The sequence below is a fragment of the Zalophus californianus genome, chromosome 10, assembly GCF_009762305.2.
Source record: "Zalophus californianus isolate mZalCal1 chromosome 10, mZalCal1.pri.v2, whole genome shotgun sequence".
Lineage (NCBI taxonomy): Eukaryota > Metazoa > Chordata > Mammalia > Carnivora > Otariidae > Zalophus > Zalophus californianus.
The window spans coordinates 88109932-88129917 of NC_045604.1; the positions used below are offsets into that span (position 1 = coordinate 88109932).

At 44.5% G+C, this 19986-nt stretch overlaps 1 protein-coding gene across 4 annotated transcripts; it reads left to right on the forward strand.

The window, feature by feature from the left end:
• Positions 1–3328: 3328 nt before the first annotated feature.
• On the forward strand, positions 3329–16989 carry TMEM159 (transmembrane protein 159). 4 transcript variants are annotated; one of them, XM_027612171.1, is made up of 5 exons: positions 3329–3464; positions 5817–6016; positions 11100–11268; positions 12757–12895; positions 15953–16989. In XM_027612171.1, the coding sequence occupies exons 2-5, from the start codon at positions 5876–5878 to the stop codon at positions 16032–16034; spliced, it is 531 nt and encodes a 176-aa protein (XP_027467972.1). In that variant the 5' UTR covers positions 3329–3464; positions 5817–5875; the 3' UTR covers positions 16035–16989. The 4 variants fall into 4 exon arrangements, with proteins under 4 accessions (XP_027467972.1, XP_027467975.1, XP_027467974.1 ...); XM_027612173.1 differs by lacking the exon at positions 3329–3464 and adding an exon at positions 4197–4318; XM_027612172.1 differs by lacking the exon at positions 3329–3464 and adding an exon at positions 4240–4395.
• Positions 16990–19986: the final 2997 nt, after the last annotated feature.

Here is a 19986-nt window from a genome sequence, read left to right on the forward strand (position 1 = left end):
GGGAGAATTCTGTATGTTCCCACACCTCCCTATCTTTGCCTTTAAAAACAGCCCCCACCTGCTACTTCCTCTGCACTCCCACCCATCCCTGCCTTGCGGTGTATTCAGTAAACTTCTGTCTCCTTTGTTCTGCCTCAGGTAAATCCTTTTAACCTCTGTGCCACCAGCTTCCAGCTGATCCTCACCCCACATTTGGGGGCTCCTAACCAATCAGACATATACCACATTTAGACACCATACTATATACAGTTTCAAAAAGTATCTGGAATAAATGAATTAGAGACAGGGTTTGAGACTTTGGTTTAGACAGCAATGGGGTTATTACCAGGCCTCCTATAATGGGGCATGAAACCCAATGTCCCACAAAAACCAGCAGCTGTAACTGAACAAAGTGAGTAAGTAGAAAGGGACTGGTAGGATGCTAATGAGCCTCATGACCCCATGGGTGAGTAGGAGACATGTCTCCATCTGAAAGTTAGTGTACTTTAAGTCTACCTGTGTTCAAAAATATCAAAACAATGATTATGGCTTTCAAGTACTGAGCTATATGTATCTGCTGGTACTGTGCTAAGCACTTAATGAGCATCATTTCTAAATCTACTCAACAACCCAGAAAATAAATACAATTATTATCTCAAGTTTTATAACTGCAGAAACTGAGACACAGAGAGGTTAAGTAACCTACCCCTAGTCACTCAGCTAGGTTGGTAGCAAAGTTGGGATTTGAACCTGACTATGGAATCTGCTCCCCAGCTTTAACCAAAAACCTACATATGGTCTGAAGAAAGATAGAAAATAAATAAAATATCTACTAAGGAGAATGAAAATGCTATGTTCCCCGCCCCCCATCCAAGCCCTGGCCACTTCATCTGCACCAGAATTATCTGACTTAACTTTCTGTTTGATCATTCCCAAGACAGATGCAGGCTTCAAGTCCCTCAATCCCTCAATTCCAAGTACACAGGGTTGCCAGATAAAACACAGGACACCCAGTAAAATTAGAATTTCAGGTAAATAATTTTTTAGTGTGAGTATTCAATATTTGGGACATACTTACATTAAAAAAGTTACCTTCACTTTGAACTGGGTGTCCTGGATTTTTATTTGCTAAGACTGGCAATTTGGGGGAGAAGAAGTCAGCTAGAATCTGGGTGTTCTCTCTCTGTGTGATATTAACACCTTAGGGTCTCAATGTGTTGCTGGGAAATTTTCACACATTTCTTATTCAGAGCGCAGTGCTCCTGGTAGGTCTTTCCTAAGACCTGAAATGGTTGCTTAGCCAGAGAAAGTAACCTTTGAAAAGCATAGAAGAGGCTGCACATAGCTTTATTTTATTGAGCCATCAATGGTCGTCATGAGCTGAGTCCTGATGATATGGAGAAAGCTAAGATCCTAGCCATCAGGGAACCCATCATATGGTGGAAAAGGCAGCCAACACACAAGAAAAAAGCAAAACCTGGCTGTCCCTGCAATGACAGAGGTGGGGTGGGGGGTAGTAGAGAATTCACAAAGGCACCCCTAGATGGCACCCTTGAACAAAAATTCTGGGGAAGGCCCCAGTTCAGCTTTCCAAAGCAATGCCTACCAGGGAATGACAGTTGTAATGTTTTGTTCTAAAGGGAAAAAAAACCCACAACATTTTAGGTGGGGCACCCATCATACTGCAGCAGAATAAAATGCATGAAGCCACACAGGGCTGCCCGAAACTTAAGAATTTAGGGGCATTTATCTGTCCATGTCCTATCTCCACCATTAGCTCCCCTTTTGTGGGCTGTTGTGGAATTGGACGGGATCCCTTAACTTCATTATTATTGTCCCCAAGCTTATTTCTTTATCCACCAGCCTGTTTATTTCTAGAGATATTAGTGGGTAGAAGACTGTACCATCAAATCTTTTTGAGTCCCTCCTATACTCCAGATAGGTACTAACTTCTTTACAGCTATTTTTGCATCGGTCCTCACTAAAACCCCATGACTGTTTCCCAGGCTGCTATGGACGTAGGTCACAGAGGAAAGGTAGGTCCACCGAGGTCCTTGGATGGAAAATGCCTGAGAACTATGCAGTAGCAGGCCAGTGCTGAGGCCTGTCATTTTACAGATGAAACCCAGGCCCAGAGTGTTAACTCACCCAAGGTCACAGAGTAAAAGTCAGCCCTGAGATCAGGGCCCAGGACTGTTGGGACCGCAGGACCCCCGGACCCCCCAGCCCATCGTCTTTACCAGTAGCTCTATGACAGTATATATATATGTGTGTGTGTGTGTGTGTGTGTGTGTGTGTGTGTGTGTGTGTGTGTGTGTGTATACATATAAGATTTATTTATTTAAGAGAGAGAGTGTGCGCGGGGAGGGGGAAAGGGAGAGGAAGCAGACCCTCCCCCTCCCCAAGCAGGGAGCCAGAGGCGGGGCTCGATCCCAGCACCCTGGGATCACTACCAGAGCCAAAGGCAGATGCTTAACCAACTGCACCACCCAGGCACCCCTATGGTTCTTAACAGGAACAGTGGTTCTTAACAAGAAGATTGTGCCCCCTCACAGGGCATTTGGCAGTGTTTGGGGACATTTTTGGTTGTCACAACTGGGAGGGAGGGAATGACTACTGGCATCTAGTGGGTCGAGGTCAGGGACGCTGCTAAACATTCTACAAAACACAGGGTCATCCCCTCAAAACAAAATTTTCCCGCCCAAAATGTCAATAGAGCTGCCATTGAGAAACCCTACTCTATGGGCTGGATTTGGGACCAGGGAACATGTGTCCGGCTCTGACGTGGAACTGAGGGACTTGGGTTTAGACTTTTTCAATTATAAAAAAATGGAGAAAATAACCTCACCCATCTTTAAGAGTCTCGCTGGCTCATGATATCTGCGTGAGAAGTAATGGCTAAAACCTGCCGGTCAAGGCCGTACCTCATCCTTGGATGTCCTGGGCTCCAGGAATGTTTCCAGAAGAGGTGGTTCAGGTGTAGGTATTTAGGCAGGGGAAGCCCTAAGACGCTGCGCAATCCCGTGCTCAGAGGCCAGTCCACCTGTCTCGGCGGTGGCCTGGGCACTCTCACTTCAAGCCAAGGGTGTAGGACGGGCCTCAGTTTTCTCATTTGTAAACTATTCAGGGCCTGTCAGGGTGGCTCCAAGATGCCGGGGGGGGGGGGGGAGGGGCGGGGGGAGAGTGCGCTTCGCGGAGCGCGCGGCCACAGGCCTCTGTGCGCCCTCGCCGGCTCCCTCCAGCCGTGGGCGGGGAGAGCCGAGCCCAGCCCAGCTGTAAGAGACGCGGGCAGGCGAGGGGCGGAGTAAGGGGCGGGGCGAAGGAAGGGGGGGAGGCGGAGGCGGGGGAAGGCGGCAGCCTGGGCGGGGCAGGAAACAGGGTCCCGCTCCCGCCCTTGCCCACGAGAGTTCTTCCCTTCTCTTCCTCCTCCCCCTGCCTCCCTCCTCTCCGCCTGCAGACCCTGGTGAGCGCGGCAGCCAGGACCGGTGAGCTCGCAGCTTGGTTGCTTGGGTACAGCATGCCCGGGCTGGCTAGACCCCCTCACAAGGGAGGGGCAAATGGAGGGGCGCCGGGCGTAGGTTGAGCAGGCAATGGGTGTCCTGCGCTGTGGCCCTCTGTCCGCAGTTTAGTATAAAGGGAAGTCTTACCCCTTCGAGTCCTCAAGACGGGCTGGGAGCGCACGCACGCTCTCACACACCCTCACACCCACCATTAGATTTGGTAAAAGGGTTGCCAGCCCCATCCCACCCCGGAGACCCTGACCCTTTTTGGAAAACTTGGCGGGGGAGTCTCCAAACCCTCTCCCCAGGATTAATGAAAATGGGTACACTCCTTCCCACAGGTCTCTCTTCTATACCGAGGGAACCCCTTTCACTGCAGAGTGGGGCGCTCCAAGTAACAAAGGTGGACGCTTCTCCCCAAATTAATGACTCCACTCCCGCGTGAACCCCCCTTTCTCAGCCTCCGTGCGCGGAACCTCCTCTCCACCTGCCTCCCTTCCTCTTCCCCTCTACCCATGGATCCCTAAGCTGGGCGTCTGGAGGCTCCCCTTCGCGTTTTCGAAGGCCGAGAGACTGGAAGCAGATGGGGAGGGGGCGGCCTGGGTAGGCCCGAGCCGCGGAGCATTCCTTTCCCCCAACAAGTGTTGCGCCGCCTCTCCCTTCCAGCAGGAACGGTCGGGGTGGCCGTTAGTCCCGGGAGCGGCGAGTTGGCCAGTGATCTTGGGGATCAGCCTGGAGGGAGCGGAGAAGGCGGGGAACTTGCGGGCCGCGCGGGGTTTAAGGGGTTGCTGCCTCCCCTCCAGAGACTTCTCAGTTCCTGGGGAGACCTCCTCTGTAGAGTGAGTGACAAGGGGGTCTGGGGATTGGTAGGCAGGTGGATGTATTTGACGGCTGTGGCCCATGGCATTCTACCCAGGTTCGTTCCCATCGGACTCCCCAAACCGGTCTGGGTGGCCCTTGGGTTCCCTAGGCCTCTGAAGACCTGTAAGGGGAGCTGGGCTTGTATCTGCTTGCTGCAGAGATGAGATTAGGGGAGCTATATCCTGGGAACGTCCCAAATCCAAGATCTGTGCCAGTTGCAGCTTCAAAGACAGAATATGGCTGTGGAGGGGTTAGTTCTTTCCTGTCCAAAGGGTTCCTGTTTGACAGAGGGGGTTGTAGCAGAGGCTCTCTAGCTGGGGTGATGAAAATGTACTTTAATCTGCGTTCTAGACCCTATAGGGTCTAGTTAGTAAAAACTCCTCCCCCTTAACTCACATAATTACCATGTGGTATAGTCAACATGGTAAACAGATGTCAACATCACTCAGTTAATTTTGGCCACTGTGACAGGATCTCTGAGGCTTTTTTATTATCAGTAGTCAGGTCATTTCTAAGGGAGAAATTGTGTTCAACCCTACAGTTCTGGGAAATATAAAATAAGAACGATATATTCGTTTATATGAAAATCCAACAGGGGTTAAAAAATATCTTATTGAACAAATTGGTTTTTAACATGAACTTAGGACAGTCCTGGAAATTAAAGGCTTTTGAGTCACAGAGTATAACTGTGGCTTAGTCCGCCCTTGAGACACCTAACCCATTAAGTGGAGACTTACAGGAAAATAGAGAATGATTTATGTGGTTGGAAGCCAACCTGTTTAGTGTGGGTAGTAAATAAAGAAATTGGCCACCATCACTATTTAAGAAAGGCTTTCTGGGGGGAAAAAAGGCAATGGGACTTGAAATGGTGTATTCAGCTTTCTACTCTGTTCTTTTTTTTTTTTTTTTTTAAGAAGTTCTACCATATTCTTTGCAGCAGTTTGTCAGGCTAAAAAAATAAACATAAGTCCCCAGAGATAATACCATTAACATTTTGGTATTAAATGATCTATATATATATCCTTCTAGGTCTTTTACTATGGAATATAAACATAAAATACATTTATGTAACCATATGGGATATCTTATAATTTTTTTCACTTATGGACATGTTCATGTCACTAACTAGATGTCTACATTATCATTTTAATGACTATGCGATACTCCATTTTATGAATTTATCGTTAACCAATTTCCTACTAATGGACCGTTAGCTTCTTTCCAGTGTTTTGCTGTTTATTATATTCTATACATAGAATTGCACTGCACATCCTTTTTGTATGTTTTGATATACCTATTTGATTATTTCCTTCAGATTCCTAGAAAATAAGTTGTTGGATGAAGGCGTGTGCACTTAGAAATTCTGATAGATATTGCCAATCCACCCTCCACCTATTGTGTGAGGATACTAGAAGCTTTTGTTGAACTAGCTGGGTGAATACTACTAATGGTTCAGGGTACTTTCTGTTTCACCAGTGACAGCAAGAGACTGGGTGACATGAGAGATTCGACTGCGCCCTGCCCTGGACAGCTTAATGGTAGAAGCATTAATCCCTAAAGAGACCGGAGTGGGTTTCAGGATGGCAAAAGAGGAGCCCCCGAGTACCTCAAAGGACTTGCAGGAGCTGCAGAAGAAGCTGTCTTTGCTGATAGAATCCATCCAGAATAACTCAAAGGTCAGTTTCCAATCAGGCTATGTAATGGAAAATCCCAAAATAACAGCAGCTTAAACACCATAGAAGGTTATTTCTCTCTGAAGTGGGAGAAATTTGGTCAGGAATCTTTGTAATTCACCACCCTGCCATGGTGTCTAAATTGTGATCTTCAAACTCATTATCCAAGATGGCTGCTAAAGCATCAGCCATTGTATTCACATTCCAGGTAATAAGGATGGAGGAGGAAAAGGGAGAAAGACTTACAAGCCACCTCTAATTTAAGGTGACTTCCTGGAAGTCACACACAGCACTTCCAATTACATCTCGTAGACTAGAATTTAGTTGCATGTCTACCCTCGGGGTAGATGTAGTTCTTTAGCTGGATATAGAGGGTGGGTCTCAGTCTGTACCACAGATACCATACTTTTTTGTTTTGTTTTCTTGTGAATTTTGCCCTGTTACCTGAGACTGAGGGGCTAAAGCCAACTTTAGAATTTGAGTCCAGTTTTCCACTAGAACCTCAGCGTCCAATAGAAGTATGATATGAACCACATATGTAATTTAAAATTTTCTAGTAGCCACATTTGAAATGTAAAAAGTGGGTAAAATTTATTTAGCCAAATATATCTAAATATCATTTCAATATGTAATCATAAAGTTATTAATGAAAAAAGTTATTGAGATGTTCTGTATTCTTTTTTGTAATAAGTCTTCAAAATCCAGTGAATATTTTACACTTAACGACACATTTCCATTTGAATTAGCCATTTTTCAGGTGTTTAGTAGCCATTCTGGGGCAATGGGGCTTGAGATAGCATATTCTACTTTCTCAAATTTTTATCTTTCTTTCTTCTATATGTCATTAAGCATTTTGTCAGGGGAAAAAAACAGCTCTCAGAGATAATACTAACATTTTGTTGTATTTCCCTCTAGACGTTTTTTTCCTATACAAAATACCCATAAAATACGTAAGTGCGTGTAACAAAATGAACTGGTTTGTGATCTATTTTTTTGTATTGGACAGCATGGTTCCCCTCGGGTCTATTTGAAGAGACGGGACTTTGCAGTCTAGAGAAATATACTCTATAGAGATCTTTCCTGGACTTGTCCCAAAATGCCTCTGGCCCTCTTTGTAGTGTTAGCAAGCTATTTTTAAATTGGCCAAGCAGCTTTCTAGTCAGCAGGCTGAGACTCTTGTTACTAAAAGTTAGCTTAGTAAGAAAGGTCCTGCTTATCTGCATGTGCGTTTGGTTCTCATTATATGTGTTAGTTATGTTCTCTGGGGGCACCTCAAACAACTGCTGAATAATGTCTCCTAGGGGAATACAGGATTAGGGACTGGCAAATTTCTGGTCACAACATTTTCATCAACTGGTAAGTATATACACTGTTGTATGTGTATTTCTGTTTAAAAACAACTTATTTAGTATATGTTGTTGATTCATTAACGTTAAACTCATGGCCAATAGCGCTATAGCTCTTGCCTGAACAAAGCTTATCTAACACACCTATTTCCTCTTAAGGCGGATCACACCCTTATGAAGGGTGAAGAACACAAGATAGTACTTCTGCTATTTTAAATGGTTAAATGACCAACAAAAAATATAAGATACGAGAAAAGGTGGCACTAAATATACCTTGGAAAGCATAGTTGTTTAAAGAGCTGAAATAAGAGCATTGCCTAGTTGACCTCAGCTGAGAACATGTGTTTCAGGTGACTTAAATTTTCCCATGCTCTGTACATGTTCTTGAAAGCACCACAAATATTGATTTTGGAGCTTCAAATAAATTTTGGTGAGTAGGTGAATTTGCAAATATAGAATCTGCAAGTAATAGGGATTGACGGTAGATTGATGAACCCTGATTGAGCACTTACTATATGCCAAGCACTGTGTTAGGCATTTGGTACATCTTATTTAATATTCATGTCTACATTCTGAAGTAGACATTTCAAAGCATATGAACTTGGGTTTCTTGGCATTTCTTTACTTCGTTGTTGTAGATCCTCAGTCATGGTCATTGGAATAGATTTGGGCTGGATAACTTCTAGGCCAGCCAACTCCCAGAGTGATGGGACAGATTATCAGCTAAGCCCTGATGTTCTTTGGATAGTCCTAAGGTAGAGTAGTTTCTTTTAAAATTTTGTATTATGTTAATTAATGTGAGTTGTGTTAACTCAGTAATATTGAGGAAAAAGGAAAGCAAATCACCTGTAAACCCATCAGTAACAAATCCATTGATGGTGATTATTAGTAGTAGTAGGCCCCTTCAGTATGTAATGGTTGTAATTATGGCAGATATAGTCCTGTATTTTTATTTTTGTTTAATATTGCATATTGGTGTTTTTCTATATTGAATCTTAGGTCTTCCGAACAGTTGCTTGGTAGTAGAACCTTCCATCAGATTGACATAACCATAATTTACATAAACATCCCCTTGTTTCTGGGATATTTAGGTACTTTCTTTCCCCCAGATAATTTTTAACCTTTCCTCAGAGTTAATAGGCCCTTGAAATTCCAGAAAAGACCAGATGGGCTTCTACATGGAGTGTTTGTGAAACAACTCCATAATTTCTTCTAGGAAGCCTCTGGAATGTCAAGTCTTCATTGACATAGGCTGAGAGAGTCAGAAACCCGCTCGAAATAGCTTAAGCAGACGAATACTGAGACCTGCCGGGACTTTGGGGAAATGGGAGACTATCTTAGAAAACACAGGCTAAAATTAATTTTAGCAATATATTTTATATAACACAGTATATCCAGAACAATATAACTTCAACATGTAATAATATTAAAAATTAGCAATGAGATAGTTTACATTTTTTAATAGATTTAGTGCAAGTCTCAATTCAGATACTAAATTTCCATTGAAAATACTTTCTCTCTCTTCAGATTTCATAAAACTTACATTTGAAAAACTTATTTGAAACATACCTAATTTGAAATGTAATTCAAAACATTCCAGTGACTGAAGCATCTCTCAGTTTTTAAATAGAAATTAAAGTGAAAAATCCAGTTCATCGGTGACACTAGCCACATTTTAGGTGTGCAGTAGCCACATGTGGTTGTTATGCTGGGGGGTCCGGGTGTAAATTCATAAGCCTGGCCTTCGAGTGTTCCAGCCTCATCTGCTCCCCACTGTGGTTACTGGGTCTCTTGATGGTAAGGACCAGAGAGAACAGTTCAGTCTGTCAGAGGATGCCTGGGTGGTTTTACTAAGAATACATGCGGACTTTAGAGCCAGAAAGCAATCAAGACTTAGGACAGCTCCAGGGACCAGCCCCGCTCCCGTGACCCCTCCTTGCTCACCTTCAGCTGCCTTAACAGGAGAGTCTCATTGGGTTCTGATTATCTGAGCCAGGCATTCCTAGTATAGTCATCTCTGGCTAGAGAAGTTGAATAGCCAAGTCTGGTAGCTTTTCTCAGGAGTAGCTAGAGGCAGTATAGCTGGTGGGCATTGTGCCACGTTTTGTTTTGTTTTGTTTCATTTTTGTGGCCTGATTGGAAGTGAAATTTGTCAGGCCTAGAGATTCTCCTAAGGAGGCAATGCTGAAGCCCCAAGGCCGATGGCAGTGGCTTCTTGGAACAACAGCCTTTTCTACTTAAGCAGCATGAACCCTGCACTTTGATCACCATCACCTTGAACTACAAAACCCTCATGTCTTCCAGCTGGCCCCCAGATTCCCACCATTGGAGTCACCAGGAGGCACGTGTGTTTTGGGTAGTGGTACCCGTGATCGCCATAGCTTGAATTTCCTCTTCATTTCAGCTGCTATAAGGCCTTAAGGAATGAGACCTGGGAAGTATTTTTTTTTTATGATGTTATGTTAATCACCATACATTACATCATTAGTTTTTGATGTAGTGTTCCATGATTCATTGTTCGTGCATTACACCCAGTGCTCCATGTAGAACGTGCCCTCTTTAATACCCATCACCAGGCTAACCCATCCCCCCACCCCCCTCCGCTCTAGAACTCTCAGTTTGCTTTTCAGAGTCCATAGTCTCTCATGGTTCTTCTCCCCCTCCGATTCCCCCCCTTCATTCTTCCCCTCCTGCTATCTTCTTTTTTTTTTTATTTTAACATATAATGTATTATTTGTTTCAGAAGTACAGGTCTGTGATTCAACAGTCTTGCACAATTCCCAGCGCTCACCATAGCACATACCCTCCCCAATGTCTATGAAGGTTTTGATGGGGAAAAGTTCTGGAATGATGGAACCTTTAAGACAACAGGAGCTAACGTGTCAGTAGTGAGGAGAGAAACGGAATGGGGCTTAAGAAGACGGGGGGAGGCCATCCTTGTGGATTTTCTAGGGCCAGCTCTGCGTAAAGCAGCCCTCCCCCACTGAGCCAGATCAACAAACTCTCTTGCCTAATGAAGGAAGATAGCTTGTTCATTAAGCCTGCAGTAGTCATCAGGCTGTGGCCTCACTGTGGTATCCACGTTGACGACATGCAAGCATTTTTTCCTAACAAGGTGGCAGCCATTGCAAGCATTTGACGTTTAGAGTGAAAAAATTCATCTTTGAGGGCCTAGATTTTGCCACCTGGAAGCTGTGTGACTCTAGGCAAGTCCCATTCCTTTCTCAGACTTTCATGTGTATACAGGTCACCTGGGGCTCATTAAAAATCACCTGATTTAGCAGGTCTGGGGCAGAGCTTGAGATGTTGAGCTTATAACAAGCTCCCAGGTGATGCCAAGTAGCGAGGACTTAACCTCTATGTGCCTCGGTGGCCGTGGCTCTGAAACCTCAGCATGCAGTAGGAGATAAATCGTGTGGACGTTACACCCATGTGCACACGTGCCGAGGGCCCCTTGGGAGGGTGTGTGTGAAGTGTTAGAAACATGACCAGGGTCTTTCCTCCTTTCACAAGACTTGAGGTTGGGTGGGACCCACAAACTTGCTATCTGTCTACCGCTGCCTTAAGTTGTTGCCAGGGTGACTCATGCCATGGGAGAATTGTTAGTGTTGACTTGTTATGTTCCTTACGAGCCCTCCAACTTTCTAGCCTCTAGTTATACTTCCTGTAGCCCAGGTGGATCCATCAGCCTGGGGTTCAGACATGGTGTTCAGTCCTGGCTCTTTCTCCCTTGCCTGCAGGTGGTTGCCTTCATGAAGTCTCCGATGGGGCAGTACCTGGACAGGCACCCTTTCATGGCCCTCACCGTGCTGGTGTTTGTGGTCATGTCAGCCATTCCTGTCGGGTTCTTCCTGCTCGTCGTGGTGCTTACCTCCCTGGCTGCTTTTGTGGGAGTCATTTTACTGGAAGGTATCCTGCTCATCTGTTCAGCATCTTTGGAAAATGATTCAGCTAGGGGCACGGGTATTTATTGGGTAGCTGCCACTCTCATCCAATGTTCCTGTTCCTGAAAAGGTCACAGTGACCGAGGTGGATTGTCAGAGTAGTTACAAGATGGGCACTTTGGAGTCCACATTAGAATCCTACCTCCACCAGTGTGCTTTTGGACAAATTACTTACCCTCTCTGAACCTCAAACTCCTCATATGTAAACTGGGGAAATAATAATACTGTCTCAAAGAGTTGTGGTAGGGATTGAAAGTTAGAGTCCCATAAAATGTTTAGCAGAGCCCATGGTACAACAGAGTGGTTTCAGCACAAATGGTAACAGTCCAATTTATTCCACACCTTGTTATTGAACATGTGTTGCATGCCAGGTGTCTTGCTAGGCACTAATGTTCCCCCTTCTCCACCTTTCCTCCTGAGGTCACACTGCCAACTGTCACCTTCTCCCTTTGTTGCCAAGGTAAAATTACTGAGAAGGCAGATCTGATTGGCTCAGTTTGCTTTTTCGTGTCAGATCACAAACCACAAGATGCTGGCCGTAGAGCTGGTTGCCATTGGGTCATTGGTTTATCCTAGGGCTTCCCAGAGCTAAGAGCACCCAGAGTTGTTTCCCTGCCCAAGGGACTGTGGATAAGGCAATTTACCCCTGAAGGAGAAGGTGGGCATCGTCGACGGATGGGCAAAATACAGCCTGGCAGAGAAGCTGCTGAGTCAATAGTGACGGGTAGATGGACGGATGAATGAATGGGCGGAGGAGTGAAAGAGGATTGTAGCAAAAGCAAATTTAGGAGAAGGGAGCCACTTTTGGTCCTGTTGTGCAAAGCTCTACAGAGGACAGGATTTAAAGACATGTAACAACTTTTGTTTCCTTTGGGGAAGAAAAGACTTTCTAAACAGGAATAGCACATACAAAGCCTTTAGAAAAGTAATCTAGAACTTGAGTGTGTGTAAGTTTACTTGTTTTTTGAAAATGCAGACTTCCAGGCCTCATCCAGAGATGGTTATTTAGTAGTTCTGGAGTGGGGTCCAGAAATCAGAATTTTACACAAGCCTTCCTGAGGCATCTAATTCTGATACAGTGGTTGTCCACCACACTTTGAAAAACACAGATCGAGGATTTTGTAAATCTTTGTGAAAAAGCAGCACATCTATTTATATTCTCTGACTTCCTTCCCTTTCAGGGTCCGTCCCTGAAATTGTATCACTGTAGCCATGAGGTTGGAGTTCTGAGCTCTTTGACCCCTCCCAAGGCAAGGAAAAGGGTGTTTGCCTTGCAGTGAGGCCCCCTCGGGTAGTTAGGTTACCTCCTTTTTAAGTGATGCTGGAAATCTGATTTTTATGAGAAATCTCCTCACTTAAAAAATCTGATTAACTATCATAAACACCAGTGGCTTGGGATTTGGCAGCTTTCAGTTTGTTTTAGCTGAATGCTTCTAACTGTGCTCTCCTCTAGGACTGGTCATCTCTGTGGGCGGCCTCTCACTGCTTTGTGTCCTCTGTGGCTTGAGCTTCGTATCACTCGCCATGTCGGGGACAATCATAGTGTCCTATGTCATGGTCTCCAGCCTTGTCAACTACTGGTTTCCTCCCAGGTAAATACATGTTAATGCAGTAATTTAATCTTTACCATTTGGGAGATTTTCACAAATACTACCCTAACCCTAGTTGGATGTCTAGAAGTCAAATTGTGAGAGGCCGGTGTTCTGTATAGTTTTCCATACACATCAGACACCAAATGAGAATTGACAATGGAGTTTCAAACAAACAAACAAAAATACTGTCATCATCCACCACACACAATTACTCATTTTGTTGTTGTGGCAACGCTATGTGAAGTAACTGTTATTGATTCCTTTTAAAAGACGCCATTAAATTTACAAAACTTCAAAATAAGGTGTTTTTTTGCGGGGGGCTACAAGAATAATGAGCCACCATTCCACTCACCGTGCATATATCTCAGGATGATACAGGGGGCTGTGAATCTGCTGTTCCCAATGTCTATCTTCATTCTCTGCTCTTCAGAATGTGAGTGTGTCACCATACTGAGTTTGATCTTGTGTTTGATGGTATGGATTTTGTTCCTACATTATGGCTCCTAAACGCCAGCTACCCTTCATCTGGAGCCTCAGCTGAAGGAACAGTGATCTATTTAAATACTGGAGGGAAAACCAGCTATGCTGGAATTACTGTAAGACAGTCAGTTTGTGTATAATGGGCCACCCTCCTGAGCGATTTTCAGAGATGATTTTTTTTAATGCTTGATTTTTATCTTTTTATCTTTGTTGAATGTAGAATCTAAGTTTCAGGTAGGATGTGACTCCATTGTGCTTCCTTTAAGCTCTTGCTTAATTGATGATAGTGGCTAATACCCATCAAGTACTTGCTCCGGCCAGGGACTCTGTTATGCACTTTCCAGGCCTTAGCTCATATAATCCTCCAGCCACCCTGTGAGGCAGGTTCTAGCTCCATCCTATGACCAGGGAAATGAAACCAAATCCCAAAGCAAAGTGTAACAGAGAAGGGACTTAAATGCAGGTCAGTTAATTCCAAAACCTCTTAACCAAGATTCCAAGTGATTCCAAAACAGGAGTCAGCAGACAATCTCTGTAAGGGGCCAGATGATAAATATTTTAGGCTTTGCGGGCCATGTGGTCCGTATTGCAACTCCTTAACTCTGCTGCTGTAGCCAAAAAGCAACATAGTCAATAAGAAAACAAGTGAGCATGGCTGTGTTCCAATAAAACTTTTATTTACAAAGACAGGCAGCAGGCTGGATTTGGCCCAAGAATTTGCCAACCCTTGCGCTAAAAGAACCAATATCCTGAATTTTGTTTTTCTATAGAGTAGCCCTTGAACTTTTTTTTAATAATTTTTTATTGTTATGTTAATCACCATACATTACATCATTAGTTTTTGATGTAGTGTTCCATGATTCATTGTTTGTGCATAACACCCAGTGCTCCACGCAGAATGTGCCCTCTTTAATAGCCATCACCAGGCTAACCCATCCCCCCACCCCCCTCCCCTCTAGAACCCTCAGTTTGTTTTTCAGAGTCCATCGTCTCTAATGGTTCGTCTCCCCCTCCGACTTACTCCCCTTCATTCTTCCCCTCCTGCCATCTTCTTTTTTTTTTCTTAACATATATTGCATTATTAGTTTCAGAAGTACAGATCCGTGATTCAACAGTCTTGTACAATTCACAGTGCTCACCATAGCACATACCCTCCCCAATGTCTATCACCCAGCCACCCCATCCCTCCCACCCCCCACCACTCCAGCAACCAGCCCTTGAACTTCTTACCAAAATGTTATCCTGTTGTTACTCAGGTTAGAAAATAAAATGTGAAGTGGGTATAATTTAAACTAGCTCAGGGCTGGTTGTCACAGGATTGCCTGGTTGATATCCCTGGAATTACATCCAGCTCCTTATAAATTGTTTTGATCACTCTCAGTCTTAAAGGGGTTAAAAGGAGAAATAATTGGCTTAAATTTGGCTTATTGAAGCTGATGCTTCTGAGCCAAAAATCTCTCCCTGCCTCTGAACCCCGCTCTGCTATACCACAAGGAGTAACAAAATCTGAATACCACCTGTTTGTCAATGAAGAGATTAAAAAGATTTCCAAGCTTTGTCCTTGATCTCCTTACGCTCACCTCGTCCTCCCAACTGAGGCACCTGGACCCATTGTTTTAACCTGGGTGGTGGTTCTCAAGCTTTTCGTTCTCGACACATTTTGCCTTCTTAAAATTACTGAGTCTTCCCAAGGTTTTGTTCATGTGGTTTAAATGGACCAATAATTACTGTAGTAGAAATTAACAAATTTGAAAAATACTCATTTAAAAGGGATATAAATAACATCTCTATGAAAAGTAACTATATTTTCCAATATAGAATGAAATGACTGAGTTTTACGTTTCACAAATAGCTTTTTTTTTTAATTTAAGATTTTATTCATTTGTTAGAGAGAGAGAGAAAGTGCACACAAGCCCGGGGCTGGAGAGGGAGAGGGAGAGGGAGAGGGAGAAGCAGGCTCCCCGCTGGGCAGGGATTCCCCAGTTGGGGCTCAAGCCCAGGACTCTGGGATCATGACCTGAGTTGAAGGCAGATGATTAACCAACTGAGTCACTCAGGTGCTCCTATCTTTCACAAATATCTTTAATGTCTGCCTTAATAGACGTCAGCTGGGTTTTGAAGACCCAGCCTCACAAATGTGTGGCTGGCAAAGGGAGGTAAAGCTTTTTCAGAGCACTATGGATGTTCTTCTTTGATAGTACACCAAAACTCAATAAGTGGTAGTTTCTTAAAGGTTAATTGAAATGTGACCTTTTTTACTTTGTTGTATTAAAATCCCCTTGTCTGTCTTGTACTTTTTTTTAGATCTTTTACCGTGCATGTTTTTGTAACTTCATGCACTGCTCATTTGCAATACCCAAATTAGAATAGGGGGAAGGGGCATAATCCCTACCCCTGACTCAGTCTGCCCTGAGTTTCCTCATCTATAAAATAGGTATAGCCTTAAATCTGGTGTGGTTGCAAGAAGCAGCTAAAAATAAACCAACAAAGAATACCATATATTCAGCTTTGTGCACTCTCAATTAAAGCTCTTCAAAGAGGCCCTAGAGCTAACCATTTCCTCTTGTTACCAAACAGACCTCTGACACGACAAAACTCCAGTGGCGACTGTCAGCTGGCTATGAAGTCCGCAGACTTAGAAGGGCTCTACCAGGAATGACCGGCCCAGCGGAGCCAGAGCTTTTTCTAAGCACTTCTCGAAGGCTGTGGATCATACTCAGCCCTTGGGATTATGACTCAGAAGGGGGCTGGGTGGTCAAGCACTCCTTGGAAGTGGCCTCTGGCTTTTTCATGTATTCCTAGGATCCCACAAGGGCCACTTTGGGGGTCTTGTTGCTCTTGCATGAGTCCTGTGGTTCTGTTGGCTGACCCACGCTCACATGAGAATTAGCAGAGAACTGCAGTGGCTCAGCACTTCCTTGCCTTTTGCCCTTCCTCCCCAATGTGCAGACTTGACCTTGGCCCAGTCCTGAGCCTCTACAGCCTGGCAGCTTGACCCCAAAGACTCAGTCTTGTGTCCAAGGGCCCAGTTTGGGGCAACTGTGGATTTTTTTTTTCTTTTTTTCAAAAATGAGAGAGGCTGTTTATATCTTCACTTATTTGAAACAAGGTGGGGAAAGAGCAAAACAGATCAAGCTCTTCTGCCTTATTAGCTTTTTATCAGAAAAATCAGCAACATTTGGCAATAATGGCTTCTCAGGCAGAGCTGGGTAAAAAATAGAGTCCAAAGTTAACTTTATGGCCAAGGGCACTTTTGAAGAAAATCTAAAGAGTTTCCATGTTGAGTACTGTTAAGTGCCGTTACTCTTTAAAATATTTGCACTTGATACTTTTGTATTGTTTGAAAGAACTTGGCTTGTTAAGCCATTTCTGTAAAAAGTCCTATGAAAATGCTAAAGGACTAAACAAGCTTTTAAAATCCTGCGGGATTTCTTCTTCAGTGGTCTGCTGTGGCATTTTATTAAATATTTATGTAGATGAGCTTTTTTTCTTTACTCTTTATTTCACCCCCTAGACATCAGACCCCCCCCTTATTCCTTCTCCGTTGATTTCATGGCAGATCCTGGGTAACAGGGCTCGTGATAGACACTCCACCCAAAGTGGCATTAAGCGGGGTCGGGGGGTGGGGGGGATGGGAGTGGGGGGGCGGGCAGAAGGCGGGAGTTCCTTTCACTGAACTAAAAAGCCAGGGGGTAGATTTTCAGGCACTGCTGGATCCAGGGGTTCAAGCGGCATCTTGAGGCATCTCTCTCCCTTCATCCCTCAGCATTGCTTTCCTCGTGTGAGCTGCTTTTCCAGTCAGGCCCTGCATACGTGGAGGTCCCAACAGCTCTGGCTTTATATGTCAGCTTCTGGGTTTGGCTCTGATTGGACGGACTTGGGTCATGTGAGCAATCCTGAACAATCACAGTGGTCAGGAGGGTGGACCTTGCAGATGGGGCAGGGCCACGCCATAGGTTCATGCCGGAGCCAGGGGATGGTTTACGTCAGCCCCAATGGTTTTGCATAGGGTGGGGTGCATACTCCCAAAGGAATATGAGACGGAGAGGAAATATTTGCTGGGCAGATGAAATAAAAAGCCTGCTACTTGTCCTACTTACAGGACATAAAAGCCTTAATCTGGAAACTTCTGAATCCCATGACAGCCACGCCTGTCCCTAAAGGTGGCTTTACCTCTTAGAGAAAAAGAACTGCGTACTCCTGCCAGCACATGGAGTATTAATAATTGGTGTTTATTAAATTTTTCTTTTCTTCATGCAAGTGTCTGCTCTCATCTGTCTATGCCATCTACCCAGCTGGGCAGTAATGAAAAATGAAAAGGCCCCTGGCCTCCAGTGGTTTACTTCCTAACACAAGAGTCGCTTAACAAGTGTATTAACGGTTGCTGTAGAACAGTTTACGACAAACTATAGACTTAAAAGAACATATGTTATCTCACATTTTCAGGGTGTTAGGAGTCCTGCCTTAGCTGGGTCCTTTGCAAGACTACAAGCGCAGTGTTGCCAGGGCTGGGTTCTCATTTGAGGTTCAACCGGGGAAGGATCCACATCCAAGCCCACATGGTCATTGGCAGCATCCAGTTCTTTTCAGGCTATAGGGCACCTCACACATGGCAGCTTGCATCTTTGAAGCCACCAAGAGATTCTCTTAGCAAGGCAGGCATTACATTCTTATATAGCATAATCACGTATGTGTAATCACATGTATCTTGTCACTTTCACGATATTCTGTGGGTTAGAAGCAATCACGGGTCCCAACCATGCTCGAGAGGGGAATCACACAAAGGCATGTGTACCAGAGGTCAGGATCACAGATTCCACCCTAGGTCTACCTGCTACAACCAGTAAACAAAATATTAGATTGTGTTAAGTGTATCGGAAGAAAGTAAAAGGGTGACAACCAGGGGAGGCCACTTTGATCACGGCAAGCAAGGATTTTCTCTCTGAACCAAAGAATGAGAAGTTACTGCCATGCCAAGAGCTGGGGGTGGATGTTCCCAGCAGAGGGCACAGGGACACAAAGGCCCAAAGACTGGAAAAGAAATGATGTCAGTGTGGCTGGGCCTGGTGAGCAAAGGGCAAATGAAAGAGAGCCAGGAGCCCATCATGCAGGGCCCCATAGAATAAGAAATTTACATCAAAGAGCAAAGGGAAGACCATGCATTTTAAAGGGACACAATCAGACTTGGATTTTTAAAGATAACTCCATGGTCAGTGGATCAGGAGTTGAAGGCCAGTTAGGTCTGCAGAGGATGGTTGTGGTGCCACACGGGGATGGAGGTGATGGAGACCTTCCTAATTTGGAGAACCGGCAGCATTTGGTGATGGATTGCATGTGGGTGATGAAGGAAGGGAGGACATAGGATGGCACCTATGTTTTTTAACTTGAGCCAGTGGGTAGATAGAGACACTTTTCTGAGATGGGGGCTGGGTGAATATTCAAAATCTCCTTTGCTCATATTAAGTTAGGCCTTTTTAACATGAATAGGGTGTGTGAGGTAGACAGCTTAGAGTGTAGGTCTGGGCTGGGGATACAAGATTTGGAAGTGTTTTCAGTGCTGAGGGCTTTACACAGCCATCTTATGGAATGCTTTCCTAGAAGTAGCCAAGAGATCGTTTTAAAACATATTTCTGATTACGTGAACATCCTTGCTTCAAACTCTGCAAAGTGCAGGGTGCACTTGGGTAAGAACCATCACAAGCTGCCCCTGCTGGCTTCTCTTTTTTTTTATATCCATCAGCCTCTGGATTTTAGAGGTGAAACTAAGATTTAGAGCAGAACTGACTCACTAATTTGGCCAGGAAATGTGGCATCTAAATCATGGCTTTACAGTTCAGGCTTTCCATCACATTGCCTGGAGCCCAAGGCCTTTGCTGATCAAAGTAAAATAACGTACAGAACCCAGCAGAGTGCCTGCCCCAGAATAGAACCATAAAGCATAGTTGTCAAAACACACAGTGCACCATCATTTAAAACTTAGTGGAACAGGAACATGTGAAAGGCCTATTGTTAGCCAAGCTTGGAGGAATGTTAGGACTCCCCGATTATTCAAAAGGTGCCTGCCTTTTAGGCATTGTTCAATGTGTGACTCATTTGGAAAGGTAATTTATCCTTAGAGCATGAAAACCGTGACTTTATACAGCCAGAATGTTAATTTATCAGTTTGTCCAGGAGCCTGTTTTTGCCATGTGTTGGGCACTATCTTAAACCCTCTACAAATCAATACACATTTTCAGTCAGTCCTCACTACCACCCATTTTAGAGATGAAAAACCTGGAAGACTGAGAGGTTAAGTTGTCAAGGGTACTCAGAAACAAGTGGGATTCAAGCCCAGTTTGCCTGACTGCAAAACCCACCCTTGTAGCCAGCATGTGGTTCAATGTCAACTCCACCACCTGCCTTTGTGTCCTTCTGGGATTTGGACTCATGCCCTAATATATGCTGTCTCTAACAGTACCCATATCTTCGCTGCTGTGTCAAAGAACTCCAGGGATTGCCAGTTTCATAAAATGGAATGTGAATGGTTGGCTCCCCCTAGAGTTGTCCCCGTAGACAATGGTCCCCCAAGACCATTTCAACTAGCACCTGTGCATGACTTCTATTGTCTGCTT